Source organism: Octopus bimaculoides, chromosome 21, assembly GCF_046866305.1.
Source record: "Octopus bimaculoides isolate indiv1 chromosome 21, ASM4686630v1, whole genome shotgun sequence".
NCBI lineage: Eukaryota > Metazoa > Mollusca > Cephalopoda > Octopoda > Octopodidae > Octopus > Octopus bimaculoides.
In genome coordinates this window covers 21,487,963-21,502,346 of record NC_142948.1, presented here as the reverse complement: position 1 = coordinate 21,502,346, position 14,384 = coordinate 21,487,963, and the positions used below count along the sequence as shown (strand labels likewise).

Sequence of the window (14,384 nt, the reverse complement as noted above, 5' to 3'; positions counted from 1 at the left end):
ACAAACATATTTTAAGTAACCTAAAGTTTGCTTAGGCCTAAACACTGCTTGGCGCTGATACTGCTGTAATATATATATAATGTATGTATGTATATATATAATGTATGTGTGTATATATATATATATATATATATATATATATATATATAATGTATGTATGTATGTGTATATATATATTTGGTCATCCCATAAGTAATGTGGTTGTTTTCACTTGAATGAACTAAAAGTCAGAGGGGGATGGGATAAACTACCTGCATCAACTTGCTATAAAAGCAGGCAGTAATTTTACCTTGTCTTTAGAGCAAGCTTTGAAGAGTGCAGTTCAATTTTAACAGTTACTTTTTAAAGCTATAATGGAAGTGACAAAGGAGCATATTCGGCATATTTTGCTTTATGAGTCCAATAAAATCAACAATGCAATGGAAAGTGCGAGGAATATTAATGCAGTATATGAGGATCAGACAATAAGCATAAGCCAGTGTCAACAGTGGTTCCAGAAATTCTGAGCTAGAATCTACAGCCTAGAAGTCAATTCTCATCTTGGAAGATCTGTAGAGCTCAACGAGGATGTCCTTCAAATTATGGTGGAACAAAATCTCATAACTGTTGAAGAACTAGCAGAGAAGCTTGGATTTGGTCATTGAACCATTAATCGACACCTGTGTGCCATCGGAAAAGTCAGCAAATTGGGTCAATGGGTCCTCACAAACTTTCTGAGTCTAATCATGCACAGAGAGTGAATGTGTGCTCTTTGCCATCATGTCTCACAAATGAACCTTTTTTGAACTGGAGAGTGACTGGTGACAAGAAATAGGTTCTCTATCAAAATGTCAAGTGCTCTATAAAAATGTCAAGTGAAAACAGTAGGTAGGGAAAGGAGAAACATTGGCACCCCAGGCTAAAAAAAGGTTTTCACCTCAGGCTAAAAAAATGGTTTTCACCCACATTAGGTGTTGTTATCTGTTTGGTGGGATATGAAAGGTTTAGTCCACTTTGAACTTTTAAACCCAAAACAATAACAAAGGAGATCTACTGCGAGCAGCTTAAGTGGCTAAAGTTAACGCTAGAAGAAAAACGACCATTTTTGGTTTCAAGACGAAAGGTGTTCTTCCATCAGGATAATGCTCGGCCACATATAGCAAGGATGACATTCCAAAGACTGGGGCAGTTCCAATGGGAAACGATGACCCACCCATCATATTCGTTGGACATTGCCCCATCTGATTATCATTTATTCTGCAGTCTTCAAAATCAATTGGATGGAAAAAATATGAATTCTGTAGACAAGGTCAGAACAGTACTGGAAGAGTATTTTTCATCACAGACAAGTGAATTTTGGAAGAGGGGCCTTGCAAGTCTGCCATATAGTTGGAAGAGTATTGTAGAAAATGAGGGAGAATATATTTTACCTTAAAAAAGTACTTTGTTTATGTTAATTTTGAAAAAAAAAGAAGTATAAAAAAACTTCATTATTTATGGGATATATATATCCCTAACAGTTTTGACACCCTGTCCTATATTTATATATATACTTACAGGCGTTTTTGTTCCTCTTCTTCTTTTCGTTTTCTTTCCTCTTCCATCCTTCTCTTCTTCTCCCGTTCCAATTCTTCCTATAAAACAGATGTTGAGAAATGACAAGAATGAAGATGATGATGATAAAGGGTGAATTACCATATGTAGTCTTTTAATAACTCCAAGCCTTTTAGGAGTAACGATATATTCCCTACCTCTTGAGATTAATCAGCTTCTTAGATGTCCACACACATAAATTTCAATTTATATCAGTGGTTCTCAACTGGGGCCCATATGACCCTTGAGAGTATATATAAGATTTTGTTGTTAAAATTTATGTGCAATAAATCAGTCATACTTCTACAAAGCTTGTTTCCTAACCACATGGTTCTAAGTTCAGTCCCACCACATGGCACCTTGTGCAAGTGTCTTCTATAGCCTTGAGCCGACCAAAGCCTTGTGAGTTGGTAGACAGAAACTGAAAGAAACCCGTCATGTTGATTTTTTTTCACTGATAATGTTTCTGAAAATTGCATTACCCAAAGTGGCCCTGGGCTATAAAAGAAAAAAAATTACCCAAGGTGCCACACTCGTGGGATTGAACCAAAAACTGCATTTTTATGAAGCAAACTGCAGTTATGCCTTTGCTTGTATAATTCTAAGACCTGGAAGTAACAGTTTATGCCTTGGCTGATGAAGTTTAATAAGAGCGAAACATATTCAGAGTTGTCACTACACTGCCAAAAACCGATGTCACTAATTCATCACTGAAGTTTATTAGTTAATTTTAAATTAAATTCCAAGGTTATCTCTCTTGCCTTCTTTTACCAGAACTAATCATAAAGCTTATTATTTGCTCTATCATGAAGTGTGAAATCTTATTGGTTTACTATAGTGATGATGTTAATGCTCACTTTACTATATAAATTATGTTAATGTTCCCTTCACTACATTAATTATGTTTATGGCTCACTTTATTCTATTAATTGTGTTAATGCTCATTTTATTACCTTCACATCAACAAAGTAATCTCTACATCAATACAACACAACACTGACCTGCATTTTCCGAAGTCTCTCTTGTTCTTCCTTGATCTTCTGTTCTTCCATCTTTTTCTGAAGTACCTTCATCTGTTTGTCCATGCTGGACATGAATTGTTCATAAATTTGTTTACACTGCTCTTTAGTGACGTCAGTTGTCTAGAAAAGAGAGAACAGTCAATGGTTAAAACAGTGGTTGGTAATTATTCTTTAAACTCATGGTGCACTTTAGAGCAAAATATTTTGGGGGCATTCTGGGCATAATGTTAAAAAGTCACAAAAAAAAAGGTCCCCACTATATTTATCTTAATTTCCAGCTTCATCCCATTTATTCCCACCCATCATCATATAAAGTAGAGTAGTCATATAACTCCTCTACAACAATAAACCTGTTCCTGTCTATCATACCTGTTCTATCATAATTTCAACCCTCAACACCCCTCATAAAGCCACCACCCTCTTTACAATATTCTCACTCAGTTGAGAGGGTTCTTTAGTCTTGCAAGTGACATGGCAACCTCACTAGTGCTGGTGCCATGAGAAAAAAAAGCTCTCAGTACAATTGATTAGTACGTCGGACTAAATGCTCAGAGGCATTTCTTCCAGCTTTATTTCCTGAGTTCAAATACACTGAAGTTAACTGTCTTTTATGTGTTCCTCCAACCATCTATTCCATGTCAATATGAAAACCAAACAGCACTGAATGTCTGTCTCATGATTTGATTTTCATGTCATTACAATCTTCAGGTAGGAACTGATATGTACACACACACACATTTATATTTCAGGAGGTGACAAGCTCAAAGAAGTTATATCCAGCCTTTTAGAATAAAGAACTCGAAGATAAGCATGGAAGTGAATAAACACACACACACACACACACACACACTTACTGTTAACAAAAGCCAGAATGCATGGTGTTCAGTTATTCCATAAATGAAAAATGCATTAAATGCTACAAAACATACATGTAGGACAGATATACATGCACATACATATACACACAAATGTGTGCAGACCAAAGAAAAGAACATTCAACATGTGATGGAAGGTAAAAATATTTGTATTATCAGTTTGACTTTTAATAATGTAAACCTACTGCTTCACATTGTTAATACACACACACACACACACTAATATCCCAAAAGTAAATTGACACCCATCATTAGTATGATGCTCATAGGGATTAAATCATGGAAAACTACACAACATATCTACTAAATACTAGATTAAGTATTTAAACGCATAAAATGACATTTTGTTTCTAGAAATAAATCTTTCAAAAACTGATGGTGTCTTTTGAAATGTGTGTGCATGTGTGTATGTGAGAGTATTCCCAACAAACAAGAATATGAAACTCTGAGTAACAGTTTGTGAAGATTTTTTTTGCTCTAATAAAAGCATATTACTCTACTTTTGGTATTCAAATACTATTTTTTTCCACTTTGTTTTGCATTTATGTGGTTATTTGTGTGTGTGTAGAGAGAGAGATGTTGTTACCTTGATTTTATGAATGGCCTGTTTCATGCTGGTCTCAAGTTGTTCAATTTGTTTTATTTCAGTGTCTTTGTTGCATTTCAGCTGGGAGATAGATTTGCGCATACTTGTTATTTGACCTTGTAACGATTTGATCTTTGTAATTGTCAAATACCTGCAGATTAAACAACATTATACATATATACACACATATATACATAAAAGTTAATTTCATATTAAAGGCAATAACCAGATGACCACCAAGGTCACCTTAACCATTTATTTTTCAGTGGTTAATAAAGTAACAATCCAATACTGTAGTTAATTCAATAGAAAACAGTCAAGTTTGGGGAGGGGGTGTGATGAATTTAAGAAGCTGCTAAATACTAGGGATGATGAAATACAGTACAAGTCAAGAGGTAATATTTATCCCAACTGTTAGAACAAACTTTACTGCAGTACCTACCATTAAAGAACCTGTCATATAGGCTTTTGGTGTAAAGTGCACAACTGTTTATATTGGGAGTGGGGAGACAAATTCCCATCAGCACCTGTAGCAAGACCACCACAAGTGATATAAACAAGTGGGTATTCTGCACCAAAAGCCTGTATGAGAATTTCTCTCGTGGTATCTACTGCAATATAGTTTGTTCTTACAGAACACCGACGTTTAAATGGGGAAAGATATTACCGCTCAGTATTAATATTGCCTCTGTCACTAATATACAGGGTGCGGTGAATATATTGTCTAAATTACGCAAAAATGAAAATAACACTGACATCTCATTTTAACAGTTATATTTACCAAAATTACATTAAAATATCTTGAAATACTAAAGAGTAAATTGATTCAATAAAATTGCCATTGGCTTCAACCACAGCTTCCAGACGACTTCGGAATCTCCTGCAGCTCTTCTGGATGGACTCCTTGTTTAAGTTGGTAAATGCTGCCAATAATCCTTGCCTTCAGTTCATCTTTGGTGTTACAAGGAGTTTTGTTGGTCTCTTGCTCAACTGTGCTCCACATATAATAAAGAGGGTTGCAGTTTGGGGAGTTAGGTGGCCAAATGTTAGGGGTGATGTGTTTGCAGAAATTGTCAGATGGACATGACTGGGTTCTCCTGCTTGTGTGGCAGTCCTGTTGCCAGGAATGGGGTCTTCTAGCAGCCATCCTGTTGACCCAAGGCAGCACTACCTTCTCCAGACACTTGATGTAGGGCTCTGTGTTGAGTCTGAGGCTGTGTGGGAAGATGAATGGAAGTATAACATCACCATTACTAGTGATCACTCTAAACACTATGATATTTGATTTTTATTACTCTTGGTACATGTCCTCAGATTGACACCCAAACACTCTGAAATGTTCATATTGGAGATTCCAACATGAATGCCAAGCAGTACAGCATGTCGTTTCCAAATTTCTGGCAGAGTGAATCGTGTCATGGTGCTGTTTTTCTCACAGATGGTGCCCAACTCACCCTACTATACTGTGTGGTCAACAAAATCAAAAACAAACAATGTACAAAATCAAAAATATAAAATGGCAACAATTTACCCATTGCACTCTGTATATAGAACCAGTCAAGTACTGAGATCTGTTTTACATTGTATCAGTAAAGGACTGGGTTTGGGACTAACTAATGCCTTGTTAGTAAAAGTGGGAGATGAAAACTGCATGGAAGCATGTCAACATGTATATATACACATACACACAAATTTATATATGTATATTATTATAAAAACCATAAAAAAGCCTTATGAAATAAGGCTACCCAGGGTTTCCTGGCCAAAATATTAATTTAGTTCACCTTTTTATCAAGCTGGTAAAAACAGCAAAATGGTTTAGTAACTGCATTCAATGCAATCAACATTTAATTGAGTACACGCATGCATAGAAGAAAGACAGAGAGAAATCAAGGGGAGATAATTAACAGCACAGCAAATATAACTAATACTTTATGAACATCAAAACTTACATAAACCAACAGTGGAACAAATTATGATGTGTCTGGTGATTTATCCTTAATTCTTGCTAAGAGACCTATTTAATAAAATGCTCTTTCACTGCTTGTATTCATACAGTCACTGTAGGTTCTTAAGTTATTAAACTGTCTTGCTTTTACCAGCTTGATAAATGGTGAAATAAATTGATATTTTGGCTATGAAACCCTGGGTAGCTATATTTCACAAAGCTTTTCATGGTTTTTATTATAATAATATCTTTACTTTCTTAACTTCTTGAAAATCATACCACGCATAGACACAAACACGTGTGTGATTTTTTTTGCATATTATACATAAAAACAGTTCATTGAAGGATCATTCCTTATATTTGATAAATAACAAATACACTTTTATGAGGTAAAGATTGACAGTAACTTCAAAGTATGACTACTTGTTGATGTCATCATGCTGTCTGTTGAAACCAATAAGTGGCAAAACTGAAATTATTCAACCTTTCCTCTTGGAAGGAAGCAAAACATGGTAGATAGGTTTTATGGATGGACAGACGGTTCAATGAATGGGAGAGAGAGAGAAAGAAAAAGAGAGAGAGAGAGAGAGAGAGAATTAGAAAAAATAAACCAAAATGTTGGAGGAAGCAATTTTTCTTAAGTGAACTTTCATCTAATTTATGATTGTACAGAAATATGATAAAGTGTATTTTAATGTCCAAAGGTTCACCACACATACCTGGGCCTGTATTTCTTCTTGGACAAGTACATACGTACATTCTTTTGAATTGTAATCAGATTACCTTGGCGATACAGTATTTTATATTTTACTGAAAAATAAAAACACTTTTTACAAAATGTGTACTTGATATATTACATATCTGAAAAGGTTGTAATAAATGGCTGGAGTTTAGTAAATAGTTTTAATTAGAATGATCCAAGTTATGTTCCTAGGATTTCATGTGCCTATCTATTATATTTGTATAGAAATGTATAACAGCTAATGGTTAAAGTGACAATCATATCTATCCAACATTACATGATAATAATAGACAGTGACAACAAGTGTGCAACACAGAATTTTGTGAATAAATATATATCCAAAAGGATACTTATATATAATTACATATATACATGTATATTTATAATATATATATATATATACTTATAAGTATACATGTATATGTAAGTATATATAAGTATTCCTTTTAGTTATATATTTATTAGCAAAATGCTGTGTTGCACACTCATTAACACTGCGTATTATTATATAACATGTATATATATATATATATATATATATATATATTAATTGCAGAACTTGAGGCAATCCAACGAAGCTACACGAAGAAGATAGCCTCTATGCAGCATATAAGCTACTGGGAAAGACTCAAGAGACTGAGACTCTATTCCCTAGAGTGTAGAGAGGAAAGATATGCCATAATCCACATCTGGAAGATCCTAGAGGGACTTGTCCCAAACTTTGGCATCGAGAGTTACACTAATGCTAGAACAGGGCACCACTGCATAGTGCAAAGACTCCAACTTTGCCATCAAGATATAGGAAAAGATATTGCAACAGACTGAGCTTTAAAGGGTCACAGCTCTTCAATATTATACCAAATACCCTGAGGAGACCTGCATAAGGTAAATGTAAGCGTCTTCAAAACGAAACTTGATCTCTTCGTGTATCCCAGATGAATTAACTTCACAGCAGAAAGTGCAGATGAGGGCAGCGGCATTAAACTCCCTCATGCATCAAATGTCAATTTCAGAGTGGACATCGATGAGGCCGTTAACCTCATATATCTATATATACTGTGACTGATGTAATGTGTGTGTGTGTGTGTGCATGTATGTATATGTGTGTGTGTATATATTAGTTTTTTGTTTTATTGAAACTGAATGGAAATTATTACAAAATCTTTAATACACACATTTAATAACAGAGAGTGCACACCATTGCACCTTCTTCCAGCGTGATGTAATGAGCCATTTCATGACCTTCTTCACCAACATGGCCAAGTTTTCAGGATCACTTTTAAGAATTTCATCAAACTCAGCAAATTTTCCTGGCCGGAAGAATACTTTTGTCATGCCAAACTTGAAGTCTTTATCATTAAGTCCAAGAGCTTTAAAGAGTGACTGGAAAAATAAAATGAGTTAGAAATGTTACATAATTAATATCAGACATGATGATATATTAGGCATTTAATTGGTAGAATTGATGAAACAGACAAAATGGCATTTTGTAGTAATTAGTTAAAGCTCCATGTTCAGATCTGACTACAGTCAACTTTGCTTTTCATCCTTCTGTGATCAATAATTAAAGCACTTGTTCAGTATTGAGGTTGATTTTTTCCCCTCTTCTCTTTTGTTCTCATTTTCTCTCTGGAAGAATTTGGTTGTGTTCAGAGCTGGAGCAAGGCTGCCTTTGCCTAGTTGAAACTGCTCAAAGTACACTCTGTCACAAAGGTGACCCTATAACTCCATCAGGAGTTGAGGACCCCAGGAAGGAGGTGACCAGGAAAGTACTGGAATAAATTTAATCCAGCAAATGTAGTTTTATACCCTATGTATCACTATATTGACCAGACTATCAGATGTTGTTGCACATTGTTGATCACAATGTCCTTCCTTGTGCTGTTGTATTTTTCGATCAATGCCATCCTGCTGGCTAGGTGTAGACAGGCAGGCCAACATTCCCCCTGATCAGAAGGCAAGTCCATCACAGGGTTACCCATTTACAGCTGAGTGGACTGGAGCAATGTGAAATGAAGTGTTTTGCTCAAGAACACAATGCACCACCAGTCTTGGAATTGAAACCAGAATCATACAACTCTAAGTGCAACACCTTAACTACCAGGCCACGCACCTTCACATGGTCTATATAAGAAATAAATTTTATAATCAATTATAATCAATAATTGGACCTAATCAGGGAACTTGTACATGATAACTCAATGAGCTAGAAACAGCAGCTAAATATCCCTCAAATTACACCGTGAACTTCCTGTTTTACTAAAGAACCTATTGGATAGCTAGGATATGCAAGTTACACTATGCAGGGAATAAATTGGAATGGTCATGGCTGGAATGCCTTTGATTATTGATAAGTTTAGCTCCAAGTTAACCCTAATGATGGACTATAAACAACCACAACAAACAACCTTAAGCAGAAACTTCTTGTCAGATCCCTGCTCAACAATAGCCCTTGCTGACATCTCTCTCCTGAGACTGCCACCCTCAATCCCTCTTTTTAGTAATGGTGTAGTCTGGCATATGGAATCATGCCCTTAACCTTCACAGGAACTCTGTAATCAGCAATATCAACTTATTTAATCTGTAGAGAAAATCTATAGATATTTAAACCAGTATCTATACATTTGAGGGAGATTTCTAACTAAATAGACCAACTAAATAGACAGTAGATGAAAAGGTATGATTTTAGTGGGGTTTGGCTACTATTTTTATTGAACTAGCTGACCAAATAGGCATTTGAGTAAAGATGTATTCAAGGAAGATTTGGCTGTTGTTACTAGCAGGCTGACCAACCAAACTCACAAGTCTCCTATTTCTGTTTACCAATTTAACAAAATTAAAGTTACAGGCTCTCTTTCATCTTAAGAAATAAAGAAATCATATTAAGTGATTAAAAAAAATGTTTAAATTATATTTTAAACCAGGATTTCTCAACCATTTTTTATGTATGAACTCTTTTGATTACCATTTTATTCTGGTGGACCCCCATAGCCATTCAGTGTTTAAAAACTAGTTTTATAGAAACTTCTTTTAAAATTACTATTTTGTTTTTCACACAATAACTTGCGTAGGTTGAGCTATGTAAAATTAGAGAAAGAAACTTAGCTGTTTCTTGCAATACATACAAATACATACATCTAAAGCAAAATATTTTTAGAGGTCATTAAGATACAATTGTGGATCACCAATGTACTATCTTGTTGCATGGATCCTCCCCCACCCAATCTTATATGAACCCTGAGGGGCCATATGGACCCTAGTTGAGAACCACTGCTTTAAATGAATCATGTTCACCCTACATATTCTCAAGTCTGGTCCCCTCATAAAAGCAAAAGTCTATGGAATCGCCCTCCTTTGTTAGATTCAAAAGCAATATTGCTGAAATTAGTGTACCTTGCAGAAGAGTCGAGGATCAAGTTGTGAGAGTTCTGGTGGTAAGTAATTCTTGTACATAGTATAAAGTTCAGAAAACGGGGTTCTGGAAGGATAACCTTGTTGCATGAGTTCTAGAACTGAAGTCATCCCTGAAAGAAAAACAATAAAACAAAACACAATATATAAAATCAAAATGAGACAGGTGTAATGAAATAAACATCAGAGATGCTCTACCCTACACATCATTTTCAAAAATACTGGCATCTGTGGGAAGTTAGGAGAATCTACAAGTAAATTGGGAAAACATAATTCATACATCCTTTGTGATATTTGTTCTGCAATGAGTTACAGACACCCCCTTGTCACCTTTACTAGGAGAAATGCAGTGAATCAGTCAGTGGTTGGCCCACTGTGACCAAACTTGTGACCAATTGTACTATTGTCCAACAATTCTGATATAAAGCAAAAACAAACTGAAATATATTTTTATTTAAAATCTTACCTGAACATTGCAATTGGCTAAGAATTTGGGCACCTTCAAAGAGATGATCAACCATTTTCAGATTAGGTTTGATGCACCGGATAAAGTTGGTCCCCTAATAATAAAGAATGGCAAGATTATAAGCAGAGTGCAGGAGTGGGTGTTAAGAAATTGAGTTTAATATCATTTAAGTGCTGTGTGTAGAGAGGAATAAAATACCAGAACAGTTGGAGATTGTATATTACACACACACATACACACCTCTGAACACTGTAAAGCACACATACAAACATTTGAACACTGTACATCACACATACACCTAAATACCACACATCACACTCATGAAATCTCTACAGAGCACACACCAAATGTTTTACAACAGACTGTATCCTCTGATGCCTAATCAGTTTCAAGCATTTGGTCCACAATTCTCTATGCTTTAAACCTCTTCCATAACATGTGACCAGCAATAATCACCTTTAACAAGGACAACAACAACAAAACTAAGTGTTTATTGATAATCACAAACAATAGAAATATTGTCATAGTTTCATACTTTCATAAATAAGAAATAGTAAAATACTAACTGTGCTCCTTAATTTGTCCATAAGGACCTGTAGTTGAGACCGAAATTTGCTGCCAATGCTGATGAAGTTTAGTTTTCCACCAGAGACTGGGGTACTTTCAGCAAAAATAGATTTCAACAATGGATCCGTACTTTCTTGAATAAGGAAAGCAAGGGATGTGTGTAAGGCATCATTATTTTTGGCAATGAACAGGTTCTGCAAAGAGATTGACAATATATTTCAAGATATCAGGGAATGTATGATATTTCAGAAACTTCAGAGCAGTTCCTTGAACATATCCAAGACAAGGTAAACAAAAAATTAAAAAAAGAAGTCAAAATTGAGTGAAGAGTTAAAATTAAAATATTAAAAAAAAACTAAATGAATAAATATTCCAAAAATCAATCACTAAAAATTTAAATAATGTGCTGGAGATCTTAAATGGAGATTAAGAAAATTGGATTGCAAAAGAGGAAAAATTAAAATTCTATAAAGCAAGGGCATCCATTAGCATTAGAAAGAACATCCAGCTATAGAACCCATGCCAAAGCAGAAACTGGAGCTGAAGGCAGTTCTTCTATACTGGCATTCAACCCATGCCAGTATAGAAGACAGACACAAAAATATGACGATGAAGCATTTTCAAATTATGGAACTATCCAATGAAAATTCCTACTTGAAATATTGATTTCTAATATAGGCACAATTGGATCTCACATTTAAGGACAGGATAGTGTTTGTACAGCCTCTGTTGGATGATGTGGACCAGGCATCCAATGATGTATGTAAGACTAACAGTTGACTATTCATGAAAGTCTCCTCCTCTCCATACCATAGATATTTATCCAAGGGTAAGGATGCTGACTCGGGCTCATACAATGTTGTACCAGTTTCCCCACTGATGTTACTGACAGAACGCAAAGAACCAGATTGGATACCACAAAACATCCCAACCAACTCTCTAACTGTTCTACAAATTCATCACCCAGAACTGGTACTTTTATTAACCCTGAAAGGATGAATACGAGGTGGTATCAAAAGGTTCCCAGACTTGTTATGTTTTATAAAAAATAACTTATTTACCCAAGTTTTAACATCATCTTCTTCAAAATAATTGCCTTGCAGAGCAATAAACTGGTCCCAGTGTTCCTGCCACTTTTGGAATCCAGCCTGGAAGTCATTTTCCATAAACGAGTCAAGGACCGTCTGATTTGCTCTGGATCTCAACAACAATGTTAAAACAGCAACCTTTGAGCTGCATTTTCATCTTGGGGAAGAGATGGAGGTTTGCAGGTGCTAAATCTGGCGAATCGGGCAGGTGTGGAAGTGATACCATGTTGTTTTCAGTGAAAAAAATCACAAGTGAGGAGAGCTCGATAAAGAATCTAATTCTTTGTGCCCCAAAGACCCCAATCACTTTCGCTGAATGTCCTCCCTCGAACACTTTAAAACATCACAGTAGAACTCTCAATCGATGGTCTGGCCCTGGAGGAGGAATTCTTGATGCACAATACCACATTTCCAGGGATGACACTTGTGGCAGGTCTTCCAGAGATATTCTTCTGCTTTTGAAGTGCCCACATCACTTGAAATATTGAGTACGACCCATTGCCTTGCCCCTGTAAGCTTGCCAAAGCATGCTCAATGTCTCTGTAGCAGACTTCCAAGTTTAATGCAAAATTTCATGTTGGCTCTTTGTTCGTGTCCATGACAAAATTGCACACTACAGCATACTCGTAGTCACAAAAACACAAATTTCACAACTTGCAAAGTAAACACAGCAATGTCACTCAACACACTGCCTCAAGAAGGTCACTTCAAGCTCTCCCTGTGCATGCAACTGTGTGCTGCCATCTGTTGGCACATTATAGAACTAGTTCAGGAACTTTTTGATACTACCTCATAGTACAGTTGATCTACATGAGATTTGAACTTAGAATCTAGAGAATCAGAGCCAGTACTATGTGGCATTCTCTCCAACCTTAACTCTTCTGTCATCAAACAGAATTATCTCTTCTATCTTTTACTTGTCTCAGTCATTAAACTGTGGTCATGCTGGGGCACCACCGTGAAGAATTTTTAGTCAAAGGAATTGACCCTAATATTTTTTGAAGCCTGGTACTTATTCTATTGGTCTCTTTTGCCAAACTGCCACATTATGGGGACACAAACACACCAACATTGGTTGTCAAGTACAGTGGTGGGGGACAAAGACATACATACACATAAATGACAGGCTTCCAGTTTCCATCTATCAAATCCACTCACAAGGCTTTGCAGCCCGAGTCCACAATAGAAGACACTTGCCCAAGGTGTTACACAGTGGGACTAAACCTGGAACCATGTGGTTGGGAAACAAATCTCTTACCACACAGCCACATCTGTGCCTACAAGTATTGTTGAATATATCAACTCTAGTACTTGACTGATAATTATATATCCTAGAATGATGAAAGATAAAGTTGATCTTGTCAGGATTCAAGATCAGAACACAAAAGAAGTACAAAATACCACAAGGTATTTTACTTAATGTTCAAACAGTTCAACCAATCAAGCACCCTCCACACATAAACTAATTGAAGCTTGTTTTTGAAAGCCTCATAACTGACCCTTCCCCATCTTCTGTCCATATTACTTCTTATATTCATCTTCCCATATCTCAAGAGTATTTTATGACACTACATCACCATCAACTTTATATTTTCTTTCCCCCTACTGCCACCTACTCTAATATAATGTAGGGTAGCCATGTATCTCCTCTGATAGCAAAACACCTGTACCTGTCCCTCTATCCATACTTTTGCCTCTTAGTACCTGGCATAAAGCCTCCCCCCTCTTTACTGCATCACAACCCAGTCATGGGAGCTTTTTATTTGTCTTGTGAGTTACATGGCAACCTCACTTGTGCTGGTACCATGTAAAAAGCACCTACTACAATCTGTAAAGTGGTGGATGTTAGGAAAGGCATATCCAGCTATAGAAACCATGTCATCGTCATCGTCTAATGTCTGCTTTCCATGCTGGATGCCCTTCCTAATGCCAACCACTTTGAGAGCGTAGTGGGTGCTTTTCATGTGCTACCAGCACAAGGGCCTGTCAGACAATTCTATGATATATTTATCAATATGCATTTCAAAGTTAGCCATATGTAACAGCTAGTGACAAAATATCTATAATATGATGTATTTAACAGTTAGTGATATGTAATACATAGTAC

The 14,384-nt window shown here is 36.0% G+C and overlaps 1 protein-coding gene across 4 annotated transcripts in view; it reads right to left on the bottom strand.

Annotated features, from left to right (window-relative positions):
• Positions 1-14,384, bottom strand: part of LOC106870296 (unconventional myosin-VI) — a 180,409-nt gene that overhangs the window by 15,725 nt on the left and 150,300 nt on the right. For all 4 annotated transcript variants that reach the window (XM_089338913.1, XM_089338914.1, XM_089338915.1 and 1 more), the window contains exons 17-24: positions 11,189-11,383; positions 10,623-10,716; positions 10,139-10,269; positions 7,921-8,128; positions 6,723-6,813; positions 4,056-4,206; positions 2,574-2,714; positions 1,537-1,613 (exon numbers count right to left, since the gene is read on the bottom strand). In XM_089338913.1, coding sequence (XP_089195039.1) covers positions 1,537-1,613; positions 2,574-2,714; positions 4,056-4,206; positions 6,723-6,813; positions 7,921-8,128; positions 10,139-10,269; positions 10,623-10,716; positions 11,189-11,383 — 1,088 coding nt within the window. The remainder of the gene's footprint in view (positions 1-1,536; positions 1,614-2,573; positions 2,715-4,055; positions 4,207-6,722; positions 6,814-7,920; positions 8,129-10,138; positions 10,270-10,622; positions 10,717-11,188; positions 11,384-14,384) is intronic.